The sequence below is a fragment of the Hemiscyllium ocellatum genome, chromosome 22 (assembly GCF_020745735.1).
Source record: "Hemiscyllium ocellatum isolate sHemOce1 chromosome 22, sHemOce1.pat.X.cur, whole genome shotgun sequence".
Taxonomy (NCBI): domain Eukaryota; kingdom Metazoa; phylum Chordata; class Chondrichthyes; order Orectolobiformes; family Hemiscylliidae; genus Hemiscyllium; species Hemiscyllium ocellatum.
The window spans coordinates 37,180,371-37,204,221 of NC_083422.1; the positions used below are offsets into that span (position 1 = coordinate 37,180,371).

Genomic DNA, 23,851 nt, shown 5'->3' on the forward strand with positions numbered 1-23,851 from the left:
TTTTAAGCAACTTCTCCTTTAACTTCACTATCCGTCTGGAGATCAGAGGTATGGCTTCAGTTATACCTTTGTGGAATACAAGGAACATTCCTACTCTGGTTCCTCCTCCCAACTTCCCCGCTGGGCCGATGACATCATCAGGGCTGCTGCCCCCTTGACACCTGTTTCTATTTCCAGGGACAGGCTGGCCACTGGCATCCTCTACAAACTTTTCAACTCCCACAGTCTGCATCCTCTCACCCTGCTTCCTGTGAAGACACCATTCATTTTCCCAGTTTCTCCATCTCCATTGCATTTGCTATAATGATTTTACATTCCTCCAAGGTCATCAAAAGTGTCCACCTTTTCCGTCAACTGAAGATTCCCCATCACTGTAGTTGACAGGATGCTTAGTCATGTCTGACACATATCTCAGACTTGTGCCCTCACCTCTACTCTTCCCTCCCACGACACAAATAGGATCTTTCTTAGTCCTCACTTCCCGCCCGAACAGCATCTAGAGGATCATAAACCACCATTTCAGCCACCTCCAGTGGGATGCCACTATTGGATGCAGATTCATATCTGTCTCCCCTCCACTGTCAGCATTTTGCAGTGACCGCTCTCTTTAGGACACCTTGGTCCACTTCTCCAACACGTCCCCATACCCCTACAGTTCTTTTCTAGGCAATCACAGAAGATGCAACACTTGCCTGTTTACCCCTTCCTCCTCACTATCCTAAACTCCAGACACAACTTCCAGGAGAAGCAGCAACTCAATCTAGACTATTATATTTGCTGCTCTCAGTGTGGGCTCCAGTACTCTGGGGAGATGAGCTGCAAATTGTAATCGCTTTGTTGAGCAATATGCTCTGTCTGCAAAAATGACTCTGAGCTTCCAGTTGCCTGCCACTTGAATACTCCACCATTAGTAAGTTTGCACATGACACCAAAATTGGAGGTATAGTGGACATCAAAGGAGGTTACCTCAGATTACAGTGGGATCTTGATCAGATGAGCCAATGGACTGAGAAATGTCAGATGGTGTTTAATTTGGATAAATGCATCGTGCTGCATTTTGGGAAAGCAAATCTTGGCAGGACTTATACACATTTAATGAGAAAGCCCTGGGGAGTATTGCTGAACAAAGAGACCTTGGAGTGCAGGTTCATAGCTCCTTGAAAGTGGAGTCGCAGGTAGATAGGATAGTGAAGGTGGCATTTGGTTTGCTTTCTTTTATTGGTCAGAGTATTGAGTACAGGAGTTGGGAGGTCATGCTGTGGCTGTACAGGACATTGGTTAGGCCCCACTGTTAGAATATTGTGTGCAATTTTCATTTCCTTCCTATTGGAAGGATGTCGTGAAATTTGAAAGGTTCAGAAAAGATTTACAGGGATGTTGCCAGGGTTGGAGGATTTGAGCTCTATGGAGAGGCTGAATAAGCTGGGACTGCTTTCCCTGAAGCGTCGGAGGCTAAGGGGAGACCTCATAGAGGTTTATAAAATCATGAGGGGCATGGATCGGGTAAGTAGACAAAGTCTTTTCCCTGGGGTTGGGGAGTCCAGAACTAGAGGGCATAGGTTTAGGGGGAGAGGGGAAAGATTTAAAAGAGACCTAAGGGGCAACTTTTTCTCGCAGAGAGTGGTACATGTATGGAATGAGCTGCCAGAGGATGTGGTGAAGGCCGGTACAACTGCAACATTTAAAAGGCACCTGGATGAGTATATGAATAGGATGGGTTTTGGAGGGATATGGGCCGGATGCTGGCAGGTGGGACAAGATTGGGTTGGGATACCTGGTCGACATGGACGAGTTGGACCGAATGGTCTGTTTCCATGCTGTACATCTCTATGACTCTGACTCTAATTGTTCCAGCTTCATTTTCCTGCCCATTTAGAGAGAGGGGGCCAACGATTTTCTCTCAGACCTGAAGGGCTGAATGGCCTCTGCCTGCTCCTTGTTTGAGCAGTCAGAGGGGGTGGAGATACTACCGCTGTCAGGACCACCTGATGTGCAAGCTGCTGGCATGACATTGAAAGTCCAGAGGCACGCTGCTTCAGATGTGGCAAAGCTTGAACATTCTCTCCTGCTCTGGTTCTCTTTACTTTCTGGGCACGGCTTGGAGCTCCCAGTTTTGTCAGATTGCAACAGGAAGCCACGCCACCGACCATGACATCTTGGGTCAGTGACATGTCCTGGGTGAAGGGAGTCACCGAACAATGCAGGAAGGAGGTCAGTGATCTTCCCCACTCGGCAAAGATCAATGCTATCATCTAATCTCTCTTCGCCACTGCACCCTGCAATGTTCATGATTGCATGTATTATGTACACTCAACGGTTCTCATCTGAAATAAATAACCCTTCCAGCCCTCTGACTGAAAAGCAATGCACGCCTGCAACTGAGCGCGAAAGACCTTATGTACTAAGAAAGTAACTGGAACCACGCAGAGGCTGACAGCCTGTAACTCAGTGCTGAAGGAAATGAGTCTGAGCAGAAAAGAGATTATTGGGTGCGCAAAGGCTGGCAGTGTCCAAACAATTACAAAATGAGAGACTGGGAAGAAAGAAGCCAAGATCCACAAGCTGTAAGAGATTGAAGAGATGCTCATGTTCTTGTGTGCAAAGCGACCTGGCAGAGTCAAGACCTCAGTATCCCTGAGCTCTCCAGTAAAGTGTGAAATGGTACAACAGTTGGTCCAAGAGCAGGTATGATGTGGTGAAGCTGATGCCAATTTGTGCAGATGAAGGGTCATGGAGAATGTTGTTCAAAGAACAGGCAGGGATATTGTTAAGGAGAAATAGTTGGATTATGGTTGGGACAAGCATTTGAGAAGATTCATCTGCCAGATGTCCACTCTCAGCTGCATGTCAGGAATTTGCACCACATGGTTCCTGGAAAAGGAAAGATAAGTGGTGTACTAATGAGGGGAGTTGGAGCTTTAATGACATGCAAATGCATGAGAGTTAGGCAACTGCTGCTTAATGGCGAGATTCCGAATTTGCCATTTAAGGTTTGTACAGAAAACTGGGAAAACAATTCTCCATTCAAATCAGGACTGGCAGCATGTAACTTTGTGCTCCTTGAGATTCAGGCTATTTCCATTCTCTCAGTGTTTTCTCACCTTTCTCATCATTGCTACACCACACAAATTAAGGGAAAGTTCCACCCTTAATCTCAAAAGCCCTATCTTCAGTTTTTTTTGGCAGTAATTTTGGTTGATAAATGTTGTTTCTTGGAAATTGTATTCCACTGCCTGTTGGAGGCAGTGATGCATTTTCTGATCATATGCTAGTGGTTCTAGTCATTTGCAATACAAATTCTAACAGCACAGACATTAGTTTAGATGGAATCGAAACAGGTTCCTGCAAATAATTGTAAGTTTCTAAAGCCATCTTTTGGAATATTGTGTGTAAGGTTTGGTTGGTGACAAAATTCACCACCCCTCCCAATATCAGATACTGAAAATGGATTTTTGCAAAAGGATAATGTAAACAAGTTCAGGTCTAGTAATATCAAATCTTTCCCAGTAATGAATGCCAGAATCAATTCACAGTTTTCTCTGCTTTAATAGCCCAACAGTCTATAGGCATTCAAGATTTGTGTAAAGATTTGTATCTTGGGTGCCACTTGCAGTTGTTGTGAATATGTTCGCGGAGCTGGGAATTTAGTTTGCAGACATTCCGTTTTTGGTGCACAATTTCTTGTCCATACCTGTGTCGTCTGTTGTGTGCATCCATACTCATCACCTGGATCATCCTGAGGCCATTTTGTCTGGCTGTTTCTCTGGCTTATGGGATATTGATTAATGGTCTGCACCTGATACAGGGTGATAGCATTTGATTTCTTCTGCATTCATGTAGGAATCAGAGTTGCTCGTAGATAGCACTCAGGCAGTTGGAAAAAGATTCGCATTTCCTTGCTGGTTTTAGAATCTTTCACCTGCAACTTCATCCATAGATGGGTGGCAGACAAATATCGTGACAAGGATATGCTACGATCCAATACACTACCTTAAATAATGAATCAGAACTGACAGCCAGACTCCTCCTACCACTCAGATTTATGACATCCCATAAACCGACAGCCACACTCATAACGACTTACCAGAACAAAAGACCCAATACCCATCATGAGCAGGATATCCGTGGTGTACAAGATTCCATGCAGAGACTGCACAAAACACCATATAGGACAAACAGGCAGACAAATCGCAATCTGCATTCATGAACATCAACTAGCCACTAAACACCATGACCCAGCTATCCTTAGTATCGATATACACAGATGACAAGGATCACAAATTTGACTGCAACAACCCAACCATAATAGAACAAGCCAAACAGAGGGCAGCCAGAGAATTCCTAGAAGCTTGGCACTCATCCACGGACTCCACCAATAAAAATATTGACCTAGACCCAATATAGCAACCACTGCAATGAACAACCAGAACCGGCAACTGGAAACAGTGGGAATGAAACCAAACAAATGCCAAAAGACATAGTACAGCAGCGCTTCACAGGAGGCTCCACAACACTGAGGATGTCATCTAGAAAGGGAACAAAATGTCTATTAGTCAAATTCCCAGCTCAACAAACATACCCACAACAATGGGCTCAGTGGTTAGCGGCTGCCACACAGCATGAGGGTCCCAGGTTCGATTCCAGCCTCGGGTGACTGTCTGTGTGGAGTTTACATGTTCTCCCTGTGTCTGCGTGGATTTCCTTCAGGTGCTCCGGTTTCCTCCCACAGTCCAAAAGATGTGAAGGCCAGGGGAATTGGTCATGCTAAATTGCCTGGAGTACATTAGTCAGAGGGAAATGGGACTGGGTGGGTTACTCCTCAGAGGGTCGGTGTTGACTTGTTGGGCCGAAGGGCCTGTTTCCACACTGTAGGGAATCTAATCTAAAAAAACTGCAGCATCTAGCCATGTTTTAGAAAACACAACAGATTCTCAATTCCCTTATAATCCTCTCAGTATTTTATTGTGCCTTTTGTGAACCATGCACCACATTTATTGCGTACTGATGACCTTATACAAGTCTCTCAGATTTTATTACATTTAAGTTTAGAACAGCCACTACCATTATTCAATTTAATGGGATAGTAGCTCTTTTCCACAAACACATAGGTGGTACCAGAAGTGCAAAGCTCAAATGTATTTACAGAGATTTTGTTGACACTCAGAATTTTATCATTTTGTTGACACTCACATTTTATCACTCAGAATATACACAGCTATGATTGAGGTCAATGAAGACTACTGATTCTGTAACTATCAGCTCTTAAGTGTGAATGGCAATTCCTAAGTATTTGCCCCCCCCCCCCCACAACCTTTCCTCATTGTTCTACCCTGTATAATCATTAGAAAATATTTGAAGATCTTCTCAGCATCTCGCATTTCAGAAACTAGCTGGACCCACTATGCCCTTGCATAGTGTTTTGAAAAATCAGCCACGAGATCTTCAATTGAAGGAATGCACAATTTGCCATGAGCTAATATATTCCCCAAGAAAGCAAAGAGTGAGGTGTTTCTGTACTTCATCAACAAATGTTTACAGTTGGTACTGATTTACACTTGGAAGAGCGAAAGAGAGACTGCTAATTTTACTCATATTAGTGTTTCCTCAACCACACGCTGACTCAGCCTTAAAATAACCACAGATAAAGGCTGTGCATGGCTTCAGCATAATTAACTGCTTCTTTGACGTACTTTGAAAAAAGGAGAAATATTAACAAACCTCCAAATCCAAGCACAGATCTTGTACTTTATGCTTTAATTATAGTTATCTTAACTTAGAATAATATTTAAAATGCCATGTGTACACAACATAATCAGCTTCAGTTGACTTTTCAAACATGAAGCTAACACACTTCAGCCAGATCCCAGGTAGAAATTTGAATCATAAAAATCTTAGTGCAGAAGGAGACCATTTGGCTGATCATGCCTACACTGGCTCTTCAAATGGGCATCTTAATGGAGAAAGTGAGGACTGCAGATGCTGGAGATCAGAGCTGAAAATGTGTTGCTGGAAAAGCGCAGCAGGTCAGGCAGCATCCAAGGAGCAGAAGAATCTTCCTGAAGAAGGGCTCAGGCCCGAAACGTCGATTCTCCTGCTCCTTGGATGCTGCCTGATCTGCTGCGCTTTTCCAGCAACACATTTTCAGATCTTTATTTAATGCCAATTTCCTTTTATTACATTTCTACTGTGTTCTGTTCACTGCTCAACATTGGAACTTGCTCCACAGTACACGGTCCATTTGTAGTAGCCATCAACATCACCTTTCTACTTAAACATTACAGAAACGTTTTGAGCTGCCTGTCGATTCAATAACTCGGGTATAGTATTTAAGGTTCTGCCACAGATTTTTCAAACATAATTGCCCAAAGTTTCTTGGATCCGCTTATGCAGTATTTACACTAAAATCAACTTCAGCATGGATCTTGCTGACAATAAATGCTTTCAATGTTTCCAGCACAGCTTGATTGAATTCTCTGCTACAAGATGAAAAGCCAACAAACTATATGGATAAAATAATATTGTGTCATACAAGGTTCAAGCAATGACCATTCCCAATCAGAATAGGATATATATAAGTTGGGATGTTCAAGATGGTGCATGAATTAATCGTCTCCATTGCTTCCCACTAGCTTTGGTCTTTAAATCACAATTCCAATCCACCAAGCAGCAATGGTGATTAGCTACCAAGCCCTCTGCTACAAACCTTACAAGATTTTCTCATTTTTTCTGGTTTTTCTTCTCTACCTGCTACCTTAGGTTTCCACTGTCCATTCAATCTAGCCATACCGGTTAAACATACATGGCAGTCTGTTGAGGAATTGAGGACACTGTTTCTAAAGCACAAGTGTATTGATTATGATGAGATTACATCGCCAACAATTCAAGCAGTGTTTCTAAAGCGTGATTCTTCTATAATGCAGGGTTGCGCAAGACCACAACCATCACATTAGGGAAGAACTACCTGTAATTATTGCAAAAATAGAAAGTCCAATGTAAATCAATGTACCCTCCAGTATAAACATCCATTGCATCCACTAAATACTGCACAGTTTTGCTTCAATCGTTGCCCTTTATTGCTATTGCCATAACCCACCTTGCTTAAATTCAATTATGTGTTGGCAACATTTTGCAAGAATCACATGCAAACAGTTTGCTGGATCATAAATCACTCTCTGGAAGTTCACTTTGCTCGTTCAGTCTCTCGTGTCTGACACTAAACAGTTCTACCATTGTCTCCTCCAAGGAATTAACTGTAGTCTATTACAGCAATAAAGCAGACATACTGTCAAAAGAAATTTTCCTATGATGTAAAATGGCATCTTCATAATCTTAGAGAAGAAACCAACACGTTAAATCCTGTGCAACGGTTAAGATCATAATAAAGGGAAAATTGTTAAAGCGAATTACACTCTTATAGTGCCATAGACACTGCCCAGGTCATACATTCACAATAGCCTTCATCAATGGGATCAGAACAGTGATTATATGTTAATCACAGCAAGCAAAGATACAAACTCAAAATGTGTTATTTTTGAGTGGTGACATTTCCAAATACACATTCCAATACATTTTAATGCGGGGAAGATAATTGGTTATGGATTGGTCTTAAGCCTGCAGGCAAAAGTGGTTAATTTCTCTATGACATGAGTAATAGTCATTGCTTAAGGTCTGCCATAAATAGATATGATGGTAAGTGGAAATGTGAAGTACCACTTTTAAAGAAATAGAACCAAAAGGAAATATTTAAAACATTATAAAATACACTCAAGTCTTTTGCCAACAGAAAATGGGCTTTTAATGCTTAGTTCACTTTTTAACAGTAACTGGGGATTTTAACCGATGATTCAACAACAGATAAATCATCTTGTAGCTAGCGGGTTCCTGGGACGCACAAAAACCTGATCTGGGGCCAACTGACATCCCATAAAGATCTGAAAGTAATGTCATTTCTTAGCCAAATGCAGTGAATTTACACTGCAAAAACTTGGAACAAGATGCACTCTCTGTAGTGTAAAACTCTCGCCTTGTTGAGAGATAGTAGACCACATGATGGCTGATCTCCTGTCCGGCATTATTTCATTTTTATAGATTTTGGGAACATCCCATTCTAGGCACACTAATATCCAGATAGGGAACAAAGATAATCCTGTGACCCTGAATTCTTATTACAAAGAAAGCAGCTTTTCTGAAGTGACTAATCTTTTGTATTGTTTGCGAAATCTCCAGCCAGATCACTCATGGAAAGAGAAAGGTTTACAACACAGGGGGCCAACATGTCCCAGCCTGTTGAGAAAGAGCGCTCTCATCTAATTTCACCTTCCAAGTCTTGGTCCATAGCCCTGTAGATGATAGCATCTTAAATACTTGACGTACCCATTCAAATGCTAGGAGCAGGACTGATGTCTGTGAAGGGAATGGGAATGGGTATTGGGAGTTGGGAAAGATCGTCACCCTGCAAAGCTCTCCACTGTAAGGAAGCCTCTGTATGTTCCTATTTGCACGTCAGGGAAGGAGGCTGGGATTGGATCCAAGCTGTCTCTGAACGAAGGTCTTAGGCAGCACAGAGGTTAATGCAAGGCAAGGCAGGCTAGGAGGTGTGCTACTGTTTACTCAGACATTGGGATAGTTGGAATCATGACTCAAAACCTAACGCCATATGCCCCATTAATCCCACGTATTCCTCTCGCTCCTTCCTCACCCTCATGCCCCTTTTATTATACCCATCTCTTTTCTGTGCCCATTATGTATATGGGAGGTGGTGTAACAATGACACAAGACTTGTAATCACTTGATGTGCTTTTGGTCAATTACGGTTGCTTTGCTGACTCGATAAGGGACTTAGAGTGAACAAAGTGATGCTCCTAATTGCTTGAGGACAAGATTTGGTATGTCCATTTTTGGACAATGAAGGTCCTGCTGATGTAGTTTAAAATGATGCTAATGGATGGCATTACTGAAACAGTGGAGACATGATTCCTGTGACTGCTTCAATTCCAAGCCGTTCACTCCACTCCCAAAGAACGAAACAGTAACTTTGCAAGTGTCCTGTTTTCCCTGTGACCTCTCAGCCTCCTCCCAGCTTCTGTTTGGACCTTTTATATGACTATTAATATGTCTGCTCTTTACACCCAGAGCTCATGGAATCTGCGAATACCCATGCTTTTGATGGGCTTGTACCCATCTGCTCTCATACCCTGCATACAGAGGCCAGAGTGACTAACTCATTAGCATCTCCCTGCCAATACCCAGCTCCATCTTCTGCAGCTCCCAGAGCCCTCTGATTATCAATGAGATTGCAACTTTCTATGTAGAATTGTCCCCATCACTGTAATCATCCCTCAGTATCTCAGTGCACCGAAACCTCATCAACAGACTTCAGTTGTCTGCTTTCTCAGGGTTCCATTGGACTTCTCCAATAAGCCCCCTCAGTCACTACCCAAATCACCAGGACCGATTATGGCCCACGCATCAGAATGACGTCAGCTGAACTGAGGTTTACAAAGCATCCTGATTGATCTACCCATAATCCTTGGACTGGTTGCAGTGACCTGCAGGTCTGATCGTGGTCCAGTCCCTGGACTGGAATCTGACTGTAGTTCCCCTTGGACCTCATTACAAGTTGTTTCCCAGTGACTTTCACTCACAGCCATTAGCTGGAAGCACACACAATATATTTGCTGGGTGAGCTGCTGGTAATGTTGTGGGTGTGACACTGACATATCCACAAGCTACCTGTCTTGTTCTCTGATCTGAAAAGCATTCCAAGCCATATAAGTGGTAGTCCATTACTGAACAGCAAAGCAACATCAAGTACAGAGGCTGGTAGCCTCCAAGTGAGTGAATGCAAGCTAAGAGGTGTACGATTCACCATGTGCAGATCCACGAGATGTACGTGACCTTGCAAGTAAAGCGATCCGGCAGAAACATTCAACCTGTAGGTGCTCATGAGTTCCAAAGTCAAGTCTTGAAGAGCTAAAGTGGTGTGAGAGGGGGCCCAAGAGCAGACATAATGACATGGTTAAGTTGGTGGTTTGTCAATCTTGACTTCTGTGGGTGAAGGGTCAAAGACGACAGCGTCCCTGAAGCTTGTCAGGACATTGTAGTGAAAGCACTGTTGGATGATGATTGGGCCACAATTTTGTCAAGTCATAACCTCCAAGTACTGGCTCTGACTTAGAGTTTGGGAATTTGTGTCATCCAGTTTCTCTGGGAAGGAGAGAACGGATAGCACAGTGGCTCAGTGGTTAGCACTGCTGCCTCACAGCACCAGGGTCCCAAGTTCGATTCCAGCCTTGGGTGACTGTGTGGAGATTGCACATTCTCCCTGTGTCTACGGGGGTTTCCTCCGGTTTCCTCCCACATTCCAAAGATGTGCAGGACAGGTGAATTGGCCATGCTAAATTGCCCATAGTGTTAGGTGCATTAGTCAGAGGGGAATGGGTCTGGGTGGGTTGCTCTTCGGAGGGCCGGTGTGGACTGGTTGGGCTGAATGGCCTGTTTCCACACTGTAGGGAATCAAATCTAATCTCTATACAAAACTGGAAATGGCATAGCAAAAAGATGAGTTGGGGCATTCCCAAGATGGAAATGCATGCAAATAAGGTCAGTGCCAGAATAGTGAGATTCTGGCATCACCATTTAAAGTTCAAGGGAAAAATCAGAGTCTTTTACATCACAATATTTTCCCAACTTGCCCATACCATAACAGACATACCATAACAGAGTGGGGAAAATTCTGCCCATTGAGCAGGGACTTGAAGGAAAGATTGGTTTGGATTTACAATGGCACGCCAATTGAAGATCCTGCAGGCTGTAACTATTTACATTTACACATGATGCATTTGAGGAGGGATGAACGACACCCCAGACACTGTTCTCTGAAAACGGTAAGCATGAAAGACATACAAAATATTTATAATCAGAGCAATTAGACCATCGCAAAGACTGTGTTGAGTTTTTTACTTTTGTATTGGTTACACATTTCATAGAATTATAGACACTTGTGGAGAAAAATAAAATGTAAGATAAATTATTATAACATGAAATAATGACAAAAAAGATTTGGAAGTATATTAGTGTATTCTGAAGTTGTATTCTACATTACTGTCCAGTACAACGTATTTACAAAGATAAATAGGGATTTTAGTCTACCAATTTGAATATAAGTTGATTAACATCCCCCAACAGTGTATTTACCCAGATAGAGAGGATGCAGCGAATCACAAAACATTGCACATTTAATGGAATGTGTCCTTCTATCATTGTGCATTGGATAGATCTATTTTAGTTAAACACTTGCAGACAATTTAAAACTACATCCAAAATAAAGTGTCATCCAAGTGCTAATGAATGAGAATTAAAATCTTTTCCACCAAAAAAGGCCCAAAAGTGTTCAAGAAACCTAAAACCAATAGCAAACATTTTCAATGCAATATAACAATGTAAAAATTAAAGCAAACTTTTCAAAATTGCATACTATTACAACAGACTACTTGCCTGATACAAGCATATAGTTGGTGCACCGTGGAGCCTAATATTTAAGTGCGCCAAAATGAACATTCGTAAAGGAAATTGGATTGTAAAATTTCCTGTTCAATTTGTTTGATTGAAAATACAAAGAAAAACCAAGGCTGTTGAACAATAAACTGAAATAATTGTCTTTGGATAAAAAAAAGTTAGCAATAAATGGCAATAACTAATGATTTATCTTGTAATAAAGCTAGATGTTGGTATGCTATTTCATCTTGCAATCCATTGCAAACCTTAAACACTCTCCATGACATCGACTGTGAACAACTGCCATTTGTATAGGCACACTTTTTAAACTTTGCTATTGATGTCAGAATTTGCATTTACTGAGCCCTTTCTTATTCTGTCTAATCGCTTCTCCTCTTAAAAGCTCTCTTGAAACTTCAGATGGAATATTAAGCACATTAAAACTAATTGCCTGGTGGGATCATTTCCTGATCTCGACCGCTGTGCCACCTAATTTTATTTCACACCAGGATAGGAAATACAAATTAAATTTTAATCACTGCTGTTGGCTTACCCATGTCAAGGATACCCTTGTGGCCATGATCCCCACACCTCTGCTAAATATTGAAAAAAGCCTCATGAGCTCCCACCTCCTGCCATGACAAGCTGCCTTCAGGCACTTGTTGGTCTCTGCTGTCTATGGGGACTGATCAGTGCGAGGAGATCCCAACACAATCTGAAATCTGCTCACAGTTGGGCATTTAATTCCTCAAATTCCAAGCAGTGGTTAGGTGTCACTTTTGATGAACCACCTCCACCAAGCCACTTGGAGGTAGGATCACATTTGACCCTTGACCCAATGGCCTTGTGGTGGAATTCCTCCCATCTCACTTTCAACACCTGTCAGGGGACCAGGAAGATTATGAATTTCCCTCTAACTCCTGATCGTTTCTTAACCGTTCAATTCCTCAGCTTCTGTTTTTCCTCGGTGATACATTCTGAACTCACCTTATGGTAAAGGTACTACATAAATAGATTTAAGTACAATGATTGAGTTAGGCACAATGAGTTGAGGCACTATCAATACTATCGCTATGTAGATTGGGAAACACTTTTACATACTGAGCTGGTGACAGATTGTTTTCATTGAAGAAAAATGCTTTGGTTGTCGAAATGCAGATAATGAAGATAAGAGACGTTATGAATGGTGAATGTACCTCACAATCTAGCTACTTGAACTTAACATCTTTATCAGATTTGTACTGGGGGATTCATTATTCAAAGTGAGCAACCAATAAAGCTCAAATGTAACATTCCAGAGGACATACTTATGGTAATAATTAAGTGAAAACTAAATAGCAAGAGAAATATAATTATCATGTTTCAAATTATGAGAAAGTAACTGGCGTAACTGGATATTTGTGTTAAATGGAGAACACAAATCACTCCCTAATGAATAATAGAGAAGTCCGACATTGTGTTTTTGCACTTACTTTACACAGTTACAGAACAGCTCTTTGCACGCACTCATTTCAAGTTTCTCTTTACATTGCTGGACAATATCCTCGCTGACTTCTCGTATATATCCTGGGGACTGAAACACACACAGTATTTGAACATAATTAAAGAAACACTAAGTCATAACTGGGCTTTGTTAAATCTGCAAAGATATTTTTTAAAATATTGGAAATTAATTTCCACAATCGTTTGGCATTAAGAATAAACATACCAATTTTACCTTCTTTGCTATTATCACAAATGATTAATTATATACTGCACAGTCCCTGAAATATTTAGGAACATTGGTTGCATGTAAATAGTTTATCTCTTTTTTTTAAAAAGAAGTATCTGCACATTTAGAAAGTATATTCTAAGATAATTACAGTGAAACCCACACTAATGATTTTACCTGACATCAAGTAGTTCCTCATTAGTTTTTTTCAAATGATGCACAGTATGATGGATTTTCCACTTTTATAAACTATTTCTCCATTTGGTTTGCCTGCTAATAATGGGCCCTGTAAAGTTTAATTTTTGTTCTTACTGCTGTCCATTCTGCTAGTAATAAATCACTGCTATGAGAGAGATGAAAGCAGAATTTTAATTCCCTCCTCCCAACAGAAACTAGTGGAAGGGAAGTTTAAAGCTTAAAGATGCTTACCACCCTTTTCCTATCCACAAACTATTTTAATTCCTTTTTTCCCAGTGAGTTGATAACCAATTGTTATAACTCAGCTGGGACATGGTGAAAAATAATTTGGGGTGATTTGTCATCATTTGGCCTTAACTCAAACTTAATGGTTTGCGCAGGGAGTGTGTATCATGTGCACACACCCCACTCAAAACAGCTTAATTTTGGGCAGCCAGGTTTAGACTGCTCCCCTACTGGACTCCCCACCATCTATCCCAGCAAACTTGCTCAACACTGCTCGGCCTGCATCTTATATAACTGCTGTGGTCACCCAATTCTGCAAGGCGGTACGGGTCAGGTTGGATAGAAACTTATTGTCACTTGCATTTTTACAAAACAAAATGCAGTGAAAAAGTGTTTGTTGCCACACTCTGGTGTCATTTTAGCAATAGAAATTATATATATTAAAAAATAAGAAAAAAATTAAGACAAAGCCCATCTTAGTTCAATTCACGGCTCCAGTGCTTCACAGACCGAGGAAGCCTGACAGTGAAGCCACCACACCTGGCCCACCATGTCTCCGTAAATGCTGAAGCCATCACAAGGAATCCAGGCCATTGGGATCCCGATCTGGACCCACCTTGTTGTTGAAGCAGCCCACCACATCATAGGACCTATCAGGATGCAGCCGCAATGGCCATCAGGAATGGCTGGATCCACACTGCATCCTCCACTGCAGCAGCCTCTCAAAACCTCCTCCTCATCTACGTTTTAAATCTACTACTCCTTATCCTAAAACTATGACCTCTCATTCTAGCTCTTTGCACAAGAGGAAACACACACTGTGTCTACATTGTCAATCCCCTTCAGCATTTTATCTATTTCAATGAATTGTTCTCTAATTCTTCTGAATTCTCAGATAGGTGCCTAAGCTGCTCAACTCTGGAATCAATCAAGTGAACCTCCTTTGTTCTGCTTCTAATGCAACTACATATCTCCCTAACCTAAGGGAACCAAAACTGTGTCTAATATTCCTAATATAGTTGCAGTAACATTTATTCTCTATTCCTTTAGCAATAAATGTCAAAATTCCATTTGTCTTCCTTATTATCTGCTGTCCCTGCATACTAGGTTTCTGTGATTCATGCACAAGGACACCTAGTTCCATCTGCCCAAAAGCTCTCTGAAACTTCTCTCATTTAGATAATAAGTTGTCTTTCTATTTTTCTGATCAAACTGGATAACCTCACACTTATTCACATTAAACTCCACCTGACAAATTTTGGCCCATACATCTAATCTATCCATTTATAATTTCATTTTTTTATTCCAACTTACTGTCCCTTCTGTTTTAGTGTCACTTGTAAATTTGTCTATAGCATCTTCTATCCCTGCAACCAAATCATTATTATAGATCATAAACAGTTGGGACCCTCAGGACTGAACCCTGTCACACCCCACTGGTTCCATCTGGACAACCAGAAAAACACCCATTTTTCCTGACTTTCTGCTTTGTTGGTTAGCCAATTCTCTATACAAGCTAATAAATCATCACGTTAACAAATGTCTTCAGTTATACTGCAGTGACAGGACTCCATTAGCCACTTTACTTGTTACACCTCGAAGAACTCTAGCAAATTAGTCAAACATGATTTGTCCTTCACAAAACCATACTGACTGTTCTGGATTGTGTTTTGACTTTCTGAGTGAGCAGTTACTACCACCTTAATAATGGATTCTATTTGTCCTTTCTTTGACAGGTACTGGGGGTATCTGAGTGCTCTTTGGTGGAAATTTGATGTATTTAATAATTAACCATTAAATTGGGCTCCCACAGAAAAGAGGTAAGAGAAACAAATACTGTAAGGGAGGTATTTGTTGTCAACATCACAAAGTTTTTTTTTAGCCTTTACTAAGCAGCTGCAAGCACTTCTTTCTAAACGGAGTCATTTGACCCCTAAAGCTCTAGGTGGTGATCTTCTTCCAAGTCATGGGTCATTTCTGACTCTCATTTGCAACTCTCTCCCAGCATCCAATTGCTGAGGTCTTCCCAAGGCTTCCCATTTGGCCTCTTGCATGACTGGGCCTCTTTTCCTGCTGACCAGCTGTGAATTGGGAACAGAGCAGAAAACCTCTGGTTCCGCTCTTCGGCCCTTTTAGGCCTCACCCATAACCTCCCTAAGTAAATATCAAGGGACAACATTCAGGCCAAGTACTATATTACTGGCTTCAGAATACAGATCACTGTACATTGCACAGTACAGAAGAAGAACACTGGCTGTAAAGTAAGTTTCTTTTTTCATTTCTCAATGGGCACCTTTCATATTGACGGAAGAGCCACCACCAACATATATCAAAGCAATATTAGCTTTCTGTGAGAATCTACAAGCGGAACCAAGGTTACGCATTATTTAACCTCATTTTACACCATTAGGCCATTACAATTCATTGGCTGGTGGTAACACCAGGTTCTAATGGTAACATAAAAAGTGCCTTGATTTGATTGCCTCACCCTTTATGCTTTTATTTACCTGGGTATTCCTTTCAATTGAATGTGGCCACCAGTCTGTCATCAGAAGGCAGCAACCTCAGTCAACATTCAAATTAAAGCACGGGAAGAGAAAAATTGATTGAAAGTAAAGGTATTTTTTTCACTACTCAATCCACACTCCTCTGGTGGGTCACACTTTAGGTCTCTATTTGCCACTAGGAAGAGTTTGTAGCTTGGATGAAATTATGTCAGAATCCATCTGCAAACAGAATCAAACTATATTTTGTGAGCCAGAGGTTTACAGCATGGAGACAGGTCCTTCATGGAACATAATCTATTCCACGGAGAGTCTCAAATCCCCACATTTAACCTGTGTGTTAGAAAGAAAATCCTTATTTCGAAGACCAACTCACCAAAAATGGTCATAAGAACATGGACAACCGGTCCAATCTAGTGGTTATGTGAATGAAGCTGCTGTCCATGGGTGACATGAGAAAACTAGACAAACTGGACAAGACATTGGCGAGGCCACCTTTTGAATACTACGTACAATTCCGGGTCAGCCTGCCGTAGGAAAGATGTTAAACTTGAAAAGAAACGGGGGGAGAAAAAGTGAACAAGGATGTGGCTGGGGGAGGGATCTGGAGTGTTTGAGTTAAAAGGAGAGGCTGAATAGGCTGGGAGTCTCTCTCCTTGGAGCTTAGGAGGCTGACGGGTGACCTTATAGAGATTTATAAAATCATGAGGGGCTTAGATAAGATGAATAGCCCAGGTCTTTTTCTAAGGGTAGGTGAGTCCAAAACTAGAGGGCATAGGTTTAAGGTCAGAGGGGCAAGATTTAAAAGGAGCCTAAGGGGCAACTTTTTCACACTGTGGAGCATGTATGGAGTGAGGTAGAGGCAGGTAAAATGACAACATTTAAAAAACATTTGGACAGGCATATGGATGGGAAAGGTTGAGTGGGAGACAGGCCAATTGCAGGCATATGGGTCGAGTTCAGTTCAGGAAACCTGGTTGGCATGGACAAGTTGGACCGAACAATCTGTTTCTGTGCTGTATGACCCTATGATTGGGGTTAGGGTGGGTCACAGGATTCTCTCAATGGTTTGCCATGACATCAATAACACACTATATGGGAACACAGGGTCAGGAGCAAACAAATGCCGCTTTGAACTACCTCCACCATTTGTTACGATCCTGGTTGAATGTACTGGACTTTAATTCCACTCTTTTGGCTGCTTCACTTTTCCCTCAATTTCCTGAGGAATCTTGGAACAGAGATGCAGGGCTCCCTCCTGTGGGCAGAATTCTGATCACTGCCACTAAATTTTGCATGTTGCGTGCTTATGCCTGTGCGTTAATCTTTATTTACAATATACATACGGAGAAGTATTTTATTAACACATCCCCTCTCATGGTTGCACATTGATTTGAAACTCATCAGCTATTTTCTTATATGCAAATTACTTACGTTTGTGCAGTGCAAACTGACATCTATTCAAATTCTTCAGGTTACCTTATCCAAGATCAATGCAAACACCTTCCATCTGATTGCATTTCAAATGTGCTCATTGACTTTAACATGTTCATTGTAATTCAACCTAATGTAAATGTGTTTTCAGGCAGTAGACAAACCAACTGAATTATTAACAGGATAACAAAAATAACCAAAGAGATGCTTTTCACCACTTTAGTTTTTCGTGATGCTAATTTTTCACTTGGAACGGAATTTATTCCCATTCTTATCCCTTTAAAATCCTTTTGAAAAATATTCATTTTTTTTTTAATGTTACTACAGTTGGTCTCTACAGACACTTATGATCAAGCATTCTGATTCAATTTCTTCCTATGCCATCCCATTATCACCACCCGGCTATCTCCCTATATGTTTGTGTACAAAGATGTTTTACCCCACTTTGTACATCCACTGGTAATGTGAGTTTATGCCTCCAAATGACTAATTCACTATCCACCAGATAAAATTTTTCATTAAGTTCTTTAAAACCGCACAAAGTTTGAATGCACCACACGCCATTAGATATTCTTCATGGGGCATGGGTTCCCAACACCAAAGATGGCTGCCAGAGCTTGGGCATCCTCAGATCAGTCCGCTCTGTGGTACGAAAGCATAATAACAGCATCAGTTAGGCACGCAGCACAGATCCACACCTATATCTGCCTGATGACTCCACAACCTGTTTTGATATTACTTCATTTGGTTGGTTGGTTGGTAGGGGAACTCTGGAACAGGATGGAGTGCATCAATTGAAAGTCTCTGGCCCTTCAGTGTAGCCATTTTCTGGAAAATGAGTCAAGGTAATCAATGAGCTTCTTGGAGTGAAGTGGCCCTGTATAGCTGAACAAGGATATGGCAACTCCATGGTAATAAAACCATCATACCTAACCCAATACTGACAGAAATCATCCTTCTCTAGCATTACTTTCCTATCAGTATAAATACACACATATATAATACTGCATCGCATTCAAAAGGAAGCCTAAATGTTCTCTTCAGATCAACAATCAAAGTCACAAATCCCCGATACCGGTCAGTAAAATACTCAGTTTCATGAGTGTGTCTCCACACTGTCCAGTGAACACACAGACAGTGCCATCTTTGTGACAGGCAACTGCCATTCTGATGCTTTGCAGTGCTACAGCCCTGTGATACACTGTTTCTACATGGTGCAGTCTATTCTTAACTGGCGTTGTCTAAACAAAAAAGCCCCAGTTTATCAAGGTTTTTGACGTTACAATAAACTCTCAATTACAATGTCATTACGGTATACCCTGCGCAATAGCTTTTCTTTGGTTCTAGTATCACTTCTTGGTTGGGTGCCCAAAATGACTTGCAGCAATCCAAGTCTCAAACTGTGTTGCACAAATTCAACATCGCTTTCATATTTTAATAGTCAATGCTCCATGAAAATAACCAGTTTCTCCATTTGTCTGTTAACCCACTGTTAAACCATTACAATAAATGTCATGCTAGCTTTTCTATTCTTTCGAAAACTAAAATGCAGCACTTCACATCTCACTGCATCTGTGACCTTTTTACACCATTAACCTAATTCTTCCTGAAATCAATGATACAATCTCTAAACACAACAGATCCCTGGTAATTTCTCAACTGTGTCAGACTCCCTCTAAGAATAATCATTAAGGAGAAACTAAATTGCTAAAGCTACAATTATATCCTCTATTAACAAGGTGACACCACCTCAGTTTAGTTTATTCCAGAACATTTTTAAAGATAGAATATTCTATCTTCAATCTCACCCTATCTGAAGACACAGTTTCCAAACACTGCAACATTACATCCCACCATTCTAACTAATGGCTCTTGTTCCTCAATATTGTTTCTTGCAAATACAAAAAGTGTACTCCTGTCATAGCCAGAACACACTTCAAGACAGGTCTAGGTGAAGACAAAATCAAGGACAATAAGGTAACTAAGACAGCTAAAACTGATGTTAGAAGGATAGGGGATTTTCTTAAACATCCGAATGTTTTGTAGTTTAATTGTATTTTAGGTTAAATATCAAACTGCATTTTGGAAGATCAAATTTAGGTGTGAATTGCACAATAAATGGCAGAAACCTTATTAACACTCTCATGTAGAGGGATCTGGATGTACAGGTCCACAGGTCCCTAGAAGTGGTAAGCTAAAAAAGGAGGCATACAGCACACTTGTCTTCATTGGCCAAGGTACTGAATATGAAAGTTGGCAAGTTATGTTATAGCTGTACAAAACTTTACTGAGGCCACATTCAGAATATTGTGTGCAGTTCTGGTTGCCACACTACCACAAGAACATGGATGCTGTGGACAGGGTGCACAGTAGGTTTAACAGGATGTTGCCTGGTCTGCAGGGTTTTAGTTAACAGACCTTGGATAAACTCAGACTGTTTTCACTGGAAAGACGGAGGCTAAGGGCACACTTGATAGGGGCTGACAAAATTATGAGGGGTGCAGATAGGGTAGATAGTCAGAAGCATTTTAACAGGGTAGAAAGGTCAACTCCAAGACGACAGAGCTTCAAGGTGAGAGGGGGGAAATTGTGGGGGAGAAGCGCAGGGAAAAGCTTTCGTACAGAGGGTGGTGGGTGCCTGGAATCCACTGCCAGTGGAGGTGGTGGAAGCAGGCATGTTAGCAACACTTAAGGCGTATCTTGATAGGCATATGTACATGAGGTGAACAAGGAATAGATACTGTGCATGGATAATAAGGAGCAGGTCCAAATAGGAATTAGGAATGAGCGCAGGCTTGGTGAGCAGATGTACCTGTTCCTGTGCTGTTTTGTATTGTATTGTGTTTAAGCATACTTACAGGAAACAACTCAAAAGGAAAATGGCAGAACTGCTGCCCAATTCAAAAGAAATGTTTAAAAAATATTCTTGGACTCTGAGTATTGCTGATGAGGTCAGTCTATGACCTATCTTGCAAGGAGACACCTTCTTGAAGCACTGGAGTCTTTGTGGTGACGGTATACATCACTGATACCAAGGACTGTTCCAAGATTTGATGCAGTAATAAATGAAGTAATGACAATCCAGATCTAAGTCAGGATGGTGCGTGGCTTGCAAGTGGTGGTCTTCCCATGCATCGATTGCCCTTGTCCTGCTAGGTTGTATATATAGTTCATGGCAAGTTACTACAATGAATCTAGTAAATGATACACATTGCTGCCACAGAGCACTTGTGGGATATGGAGTTTAATGTGTTGGGATGCATGTCAATCAAGGAGGCTAATTTGTCCCAGAAGATGGCAAGATGTCTGGAGCATTGTTAGAGTGTTGCACATGTCCAAGCCAATGGAGAGTAGTCCATCTCACTTCCGATTCATGTCTTCTGGATGGTGGACTGGCTTTAGAAAGTCAGGAAATGAGTTACTTGATGTAGAATTCCTGCTTTCCAGCTTATCCTTGCAGCCACACTATTTATATGGCGTGCCCAGTTATGTTGCTGGTCAATGGCCCCAAGAGTGTTGATGATGGGGGAATTCAGCAATGCTAATACTACCAAAATCAAAAGATGATGGGTAGTTTCTCCCCTGGTGGATGTGGTCATTGCCTGGCACTTGAGTGGTACAAATGTTACTTATTACTTGTTAGGCTAAGCCTGGATATTTTTGTCCGGGTCTACTTACAAGCAGGCATGACCCACTTTCTTGTCCAAGAATTATGAATGAGCCTGAACACTATGCATGATATCAAAAATCAAGTGATCACAAATATTTATAAATGTTTAAAACAGAAAAAGCCAAAAGGATTTGTTTAAGCTACCAATGTAAATCCGTTCAGTTCACTTACACCCTCTGCTCAAATGGTGCAACACATCTCTGTTCTGCAACTGCTAAAAGGCCATCAATGTGAACACAGTAACAAAGATATCATATAGACAATTCAGGCAAATCTTCTGAACATGCAACTTGCTATCATCAGCCATGAATATACGAGGTGAATATCATAGAATAATAAAATTGCTAAAATGCAGACAGAGGTCATTCAGCCCATTGAAAATGATCCCTCACAAACACCCTTCCCCACCACTCTATTCCATATTTATCATGGCTAATCCATCTAGTCTGAACATCCCTGGACACTACAGGGCAAATTTAGAATGACCAACTCACCTAACCTTCACATCTTTGTACTGTGGGAGGAAACCCACGCAGACACTGGGAGAATGTGCAAACTCCACACAGACAGTCACCCAAGGCTGGAATTGAATCCGGGTCCCTGGCGCAGTGAGGCAGCAGTGCTAACCTCTTTTAGGGGAAGCTAGGTAAACATGGGGGATAAGGGAATGATCAGCTGAAGTTTTAAAGGACAAAGGATAGTTCCAAAGAAGCAGAAACATAGGCGTAGACTGGTTGCTAAAAACGGGCTGATTCTGTGCTGCACGAAATAGGCAACAGAAACAGGAGGAGCTCCAAGTGATAGCAAAAGTAATGAATGGTGATATTCATCTTACAAAGAGGCACATAGAAATCCAAGGAAGCTCAGATCTATCAGTGTTACATTTATTACAGGTAACACAACAGGAGATATGAGAATTAGAATTAGATTTTATTGTCTCCCCTACTCAAGTAAAGGGATACTGGAGTACAGTGAAAAGTGTACAAAGTTGCCATTGTTCAGCACCATCTTAAGTAGAAAATAAAGAAATAAAGTTAAATGCTTAGCATTGCAGTCTTTCTTAAGTGCTTAGCAATGGGCTTGGATCTGTGCTCTTCCAACCCGACGCTGAGACCATCACCAGCACAAGTCCCCTTGCTGCTGCTGAACTGTTGCCATTTCCTGGTGCCACCTTACCTCTACTGACATCGCTGCCATGAGACCTCAGCAATGCAGCTCACTACAGAAGGTAAGTAAGGTTAAAATCAAAAGAAAAGCAGAAAAAGAAAAGAATAGTAAAAGCAGACATGTCCATGATGAGCTTCGACTGAAGGAGGGGATAACAAAACACATTGATAGGTATCCTACAAAAAGAATAATTTGTGTTTTTACATCAGCTTCAATGTACCAGAATGAACCAAGGTGCGTCATGCTATCCAAAAGAAAAATATATTGACACCAAGCCAGAGAGTTAAATGTGCCTTTGTCAAAGTGGCGGCTTCACTGAATACATTTCCTGAAGTTCTTTGAAGAAGCAAAGGAACATATTGGTAACAGATAGTCCGTGGGTGGTGAATTTAAATCAGAGCCAGGTGCCACACAGATGAGTAGTGCAGGAGGCAGAACGGGTATGGGAACAGGATGCCCGTTTCGGAGGATGATTGGATTTTGGCCCAAGCAGAGAATGGAAAGCTCATTTGTGAAAGAAGCTGTGTTGGTGAGTGTCAATGTTAGCAGGTGTTTCAGGAATCGCTGCTACAGACAGAAACTCTCCAAATTTGCAGATTGTGTCAAATTGAGGACAGATTGTTCAAACAAAAGGGATTGTCATGGTTGAGCGGGTGGCCTCAAGTGAAAGATTGCATGTAATATAGGAAAAAAATGTACAGCTGAGAGACCAGAGAAGGGAAATAAATAATGGAGTCAAACAAGGTGTGGAGGATCCAGTGTTGGACTGGGGTGGACAAAGTTAAAAAACACACAACACCAGATTATAGTCCAAACAGGTTTATTTGGAAGCACTAGCTTTCAGAGCACTATTCCTTCATGCGGTAGTTATGGAGTAGGACCATAAGACACAGAATTGAGAGCAAAAGATTAGTGTCATGCAACTGAAATGATATATTGAACAAACAGATTGCTGTGAAGTCTTTCATCTTTTAGAATGGGTTGCAGGTTTCTGTTCATTAATATGTAAAGCCCAGAATTACTTCTAAGTCACATTCTCGAGATAACGTAAGATTTTATTTTTAAAAATGTGACATCTCAACTTAGACTATGCATTAAGGATGTGAGGTTATAGTCTGTCTGTATCCTGATCTTGAGTCAGACTGGTTCTATTTTCAAAGTAGGAATTTGTAAAATATTACATGGATTGACTGCATGCATTTTTGAGCAAAATAAAATGTATCTGCAAATATAATTCTCCAAACATAAATGCAAATCCATTCTATAAGATGAAAGACTGAACAACAATCTTGGTTTGCTCAAGCACCATAACTATCTGATGAAGGAGCAGCGCTCCAAAAGCTAGTGCTTCCAAATAAACCTGTTGAACTATAACCTGGTGTTGCGTGATTTTTAACTCTCAAATGAAACACAGGAGAGGAATTTGACAGCTACTGAAACCAACAG

General features: G+C 41.2%; 1 protein-coding gene across 1 annotated transcript in view; it reads right to left on the minus strand.

Moving 5' to 3' along the window:
• Nucleotides 1–23,851, minus strand: part of LOC132826481 (G protein-coupled receptor kinase 5-like) — a 222,639-nt gene that overhangs the window by 40,988 nt on the left and 157,800 nt on the right. Inside the window, exon 5 of the mRNA XM_060842439.1 lies at nucleotides 12,969–13,069. Coding sequence (XP_060698422.1) covers nucleotides 12,969–13,069 — 101 coding nt within the window. The remainder of the gene's footprint in view (nucleotides 1–12,968; nucleotides 13,070–23,851) is intronic.